The sequence below is a fragment of the Triticum aestivum genome, chromosome 6D, assembly GCF_018294505.1.
Source record: "Triticum aestivum cultivar Chinese Spring chromosome 6D, IWGSC CS RefSeq v2.1, whole genome shotgun sequence".
Classification (NCBI taxonomy): Eukaryota; Viridiplantae; Streptophyta; class Magnoliopsida; order Poales; family Poaceae; genus Triticum; species Triticum aestivum.
This window is the reverse complement of record NC_057811.1, coordinates 336771336-336775158: the sequence shown is the minus strand read 5'-3', so window position 1 is coordinate 336775158 and position 3823 is coordinate 336771336. Positions and strand designations below refer to the sequence as shown.

At 45.7% G+C, this 3823-nt stretch overlaps 1 protein-coding gene across 1 annotated transcript; it reads left to right on the top strand.

Annotated features, from left to right (window-relative positions):
- On the top strand, window positions 1-3221 carry LOC123144965 (metal-nicotianamine transporter YSL2). The gene is made up of 7 exons (XM_044564242.1): window positions 1-460; window positions 575-747; window positions 1143-1240; window positions 1334-1468; window positions 1565-1754; window positions 1844-1958; window positions 2034-3221. Exons 1-7 carry the CDS (start codon window positions 79-81, stop codon window positions 2960-2962), a joined length of 2022 nt encoding a protein of 673 aa, XP_044420177.1. The 5' UTR covers window positions 1-78; the 3' UTR covers window positions 2963-3221.
- Window positions 3222-3823: the final 602 nt, after the last annotated feature.

Below are 3823 nucleotides of genomic sequence, written 5' to 3'. Positions count from 1 at the left end.
GTGTTGGAGTGGTGTTGCTACTCTCCGGCCTGTGGTGAGAGCCTTCTGCCACGCTGGTGCCGCCGCCGGACAGCCTCCATGGAAGTCACTCCCGCGCGGGGCTCGGCGACCGAGATTGAGCAGTGCGAGGCAGGCGGCGGCGAGGAGCCGGAGCCGGTGCCGGCCGCGTCCGCGCAGCACGAGGAGCGCGTGCCGCCGTGGCGCGAGCAGATAACGGCGCGGGGCCTGGTGGCAGCGCTGCTCATCGGCTTCGTCCTCACCGTCATCATCCTCAAGCTCGCGCTCTCCACGGGCATCATCCCCACGCTGAACGTCTCCGCCGCGCTGCTCGCCTTCCTCGCGCTCCGCGGGTGGACGCACGTGCTCGGGCGCCTCGGCGTCCCCTCCCGCGCCTTCACCCGCCAGGAGAACACCGTCGTCCAGACCTGCGCCGTCGCCTGCTACACCATGGGGTTCGGCGGTGCGCTCGCGCCTCTCCTCCCGGCACCACGCCGTTTAGCATCCCTGCCGAGTCTTTCTTAATTAGTCCACGGCTGCATCTAGAACATACATGGGGAATATTGTGTGCGCGCAGGTGGGTTCGGGTCGTCGTTGCTGGCTCTGAACAAGAAGACGTACGAGCTTGCCGGGGTGAGCACGCCGGGCAACGCGCCGGGGAGCTATAAGGAGCCCGGGTTCGGGTGGATGGCCGGATTCCTATTAGCCATTAGCTTCGTGGGGCTCCTCAACTTGCTTCCTCTCAGAAAGGTGTGCAAAAATCGTTCAACGGATCAGCTCTCACTCTGCAAATTCAGGATTTTCTTTCCCCGGGTTCACAGTACCATGTGCTTTACTCCTACATTCTACTCTAATTTTGCACTCCATGTCACATTTTCGTTAGCATTGACCAATGGTAAACTGAACCAAATTTGTAGAAATGAAAAGAGGAAACTCATAGTTTAAATGTGACAGACTTGCACACCCTTTCTCAATTTTATCATCTTATACTCGCACCCAAAAAAATGCTGTACAGGTTTGAAGGCGTAAATGTTTTTTTAAGATAATAGGGCAACAATTTTATTGCTCCAATGAAGACCTACACTCAAAACACCATTTATGCCCCCCTTTCTTTGTCCCCTCTGACGATTTGCATCCCATTTCAGGCTTTGGTCATAGATTACAAATTGACTTATCCAAGCGGGACTGCAACTGCTGTACTCATAAACGGATTCCATACCCCTCAAGGAGAAAAGAACGCAAAGTACAAGCCTCTTGTCCCACATATGCTGAAAAAATTATCATAGTCTTGGCGATACATGGTGAGTTCATGGCCTGACTTCATCTCTCATGTCAGAATGCAGGTCCGTGGATTTGTGAGGAGCTTCGTGATCAGCCTCCTATGGAGCTTCTTCCAGTGGTTCTACACAGGTGGCCAGAGTTGTGGGTTTCTACAATTCCCTACTTTCGGTCTAAAGGCTTGGAAACAAACGTATACCCTATGGGTTGCCCATTGCTCATAGTTCTGTTTTCATGCTAATTTGTCTCATGCCTAATTCGCCTAACTCTTGACTCTTTCAACTATCAGGTTCTTCTTTGATTTTAGTCTCACATATGTCGGCGCGGGGATGATCTGCTCACACCTTGTAAACCTATCCACACTTTTCGGTGCGGTACTTTCTTGGGGAATAATGTGGCCACTCATCAGCAAACAAAAGGGCATTTGGTACCCGGCAAATGTACCAGAAAGCAGCATGACAAGCTTGTTTGGTTACAAGGTTTGCTTGATAAATCACTTGGTCATTTCAAATGAATCTACACGACACCCTGTACTTTCATACGACCTTTAATGTGCTTTTATGTGCAGTCCTTCATGTGTGTAGCTCTGATCATGGGGGATGGCCTCTATCACTTCATCAAACTCACAGGCATCACTGCTAAGAGTCTGCATGCACAATCCAACCGTAAACATGTTAAGAGAGGTAAATATGCACTGCAAAATTAATTCCTTCCACATTTTGTCACTAAAGCTTTAGCTAATGTTGTGTGAATTGCAGCGGCAAATGAGGATACAGTTTCATTTCATGATTTGCAGCGCAATGAGGTCTTCACCAGGGAATACATTCCAAACTGGCTAGCGTATGCCGGATATGCCTCATTGAGCATCATTGCTATAATTGTCATACCGATAATGTTCCGGCAGGCCAAGTGGTACTATGTCGTTGTAGCTTATGTGCTTGCTCCCGTGCTGGGGTTCTCCAATGCCTATGGAACTGGGCTCACTGACATGAGCATGAGCTATAATTATGGCAAGATTGCTCTCTTCATCTTTGCAGCCTGGGGAGGGAAGGATGATGGTGTCATTGCCGGCCTTGTTGGTTGTGCGATAGTGAAGCAGCTAGTGCAAGTCTCCGCAGATCTGATGCATGACTACAAGACGGGCCATCTGACACTGACATCACCGAGATCACTGCTTGTCGGGCAGGCCATTGGTACAGTCATGGGCTGCATCGTTGCGCCATCTACATTCTTGCTCTTCTACAAAGCATTTGATATTGGAAACCCAGACGGATACTGGAAGGCTCCGTACGCGCTGATATACCGGAACATGGCCATTCTCGGCGTCGAGGGCTTCTCTGCACTGCCAAAGCGCTGCCTCGAGCTGTCTGTTGCTTGCTTCGCATTTTCTGTGCTCGTCAACCTTGTGAGGGACTTCTCGCCGCAAAAGTACCGTAACTACGTTCCCCTTCCGATGGCGATGGCTGTGCCGTTCCTAGTTGGCGCCAACTTTGCCATCGACATGTGTGTGGGGAGCTTGGTAGTCTTGGCCTGGCACAAGATGAGCAGGAAGGAGGCCACGCTGCTGATGCCTGCAGTTGCCTCTGGTTTTATCTGTGGGGATGGTATATGGATGTTCCCTTCTTCCTTGCTTTCTCTTGCTAAGGTTAACCCGCCCATCTGCATGAAGTTCACACCGGGAAGCTAGAGAAATGAGGGTTTCATGGATGGATAGCTGGACGTGCAATGGGAGTATTTAGGATGAGCTGTTGTTCGACATTTGCAACATCCAAGAATGTACTGTAGTCTGTAGATAAGTTTGGTTTTGTTGGGATGTTGTGTTTAAAACCATATCTGATATTCACTTGACTGAGGGTAGTGATCAGGTGTATTGGGGGCTTAGTAAGAGTGGCAAATTCTCTACCAAATCCATTTCTAGGACAAGTATTTATTTTTTGTTTTTTCAATTCATTTTTTCCTTTATCGTTTCCTTTTTTCAAAAAATCTCACACATATAATTTTTTTTCTCACAAGTTCCAAAAATGTTCGCTTTTTAAATATTGTCCATAAAGTACAAATATTTGCATTTAGAAAAATTGTACAGAATATGTCAAAAAATTGTTTGTTTAAATAGAAAAATGCTGACATCAATAATTAAATTTATGAACATCTATTAAATAGAAAAATTGTTCGTTTATTGTTTGATTAAAAAATCTTCATATATTGTTCGTTTAAATAGAAACATGCTCACATAAAAAGATCAAACACTTCTTAAATTTCCGAACATTTATTAAATAGAAACATAATAATGAAAATATATCAATCAGCAACGGGTTTATTGTTTGATTTTTGTTTCTTTTTCATTCTTGTTGTTTTTCGTTTTCCATTTTTGTTCTTTTTAAAAAAAATGCTCACATCAAGATAATTGACCCAAATTTTTCCACACACTAGTATCACCATGACAAGCATCCATGATAAAAATTTATTGAGTTTTGACATTTTATATTTATAAAAAATATTTGAAATCAATAACATTTTTTGTTTTCCAAAATATTTCAAATTTTAAAAC

What these genes read in the sequence shown, in the direction of transcription:
- LOC123144965 (XM_044564242.1), top strand. Translation starts at nt 79, where the DNA reads ATGGAAGTCACTCCCGCGCGGGGCTCGGCGACCGAGATTGAGCAGTGC. An exon ending in CAAGGAGAAAAGAACGCAAA is followed by an intron (nt 1,241 to 1,333) that starts GTACAAGCCTCT and finishes CTCTCATGTCAG; the next exon opens with AATGCAGGTCCGTGGATTTG. An exon ending in CTAAAGGCTTGGAAACAAAC is followed by an intron (nt 1,469 to 1,564) that starts GTATACCCTATG and finishes TTCAACTATCAG; the next exon opens with GTTCTTCTTTGATTTTAGTC.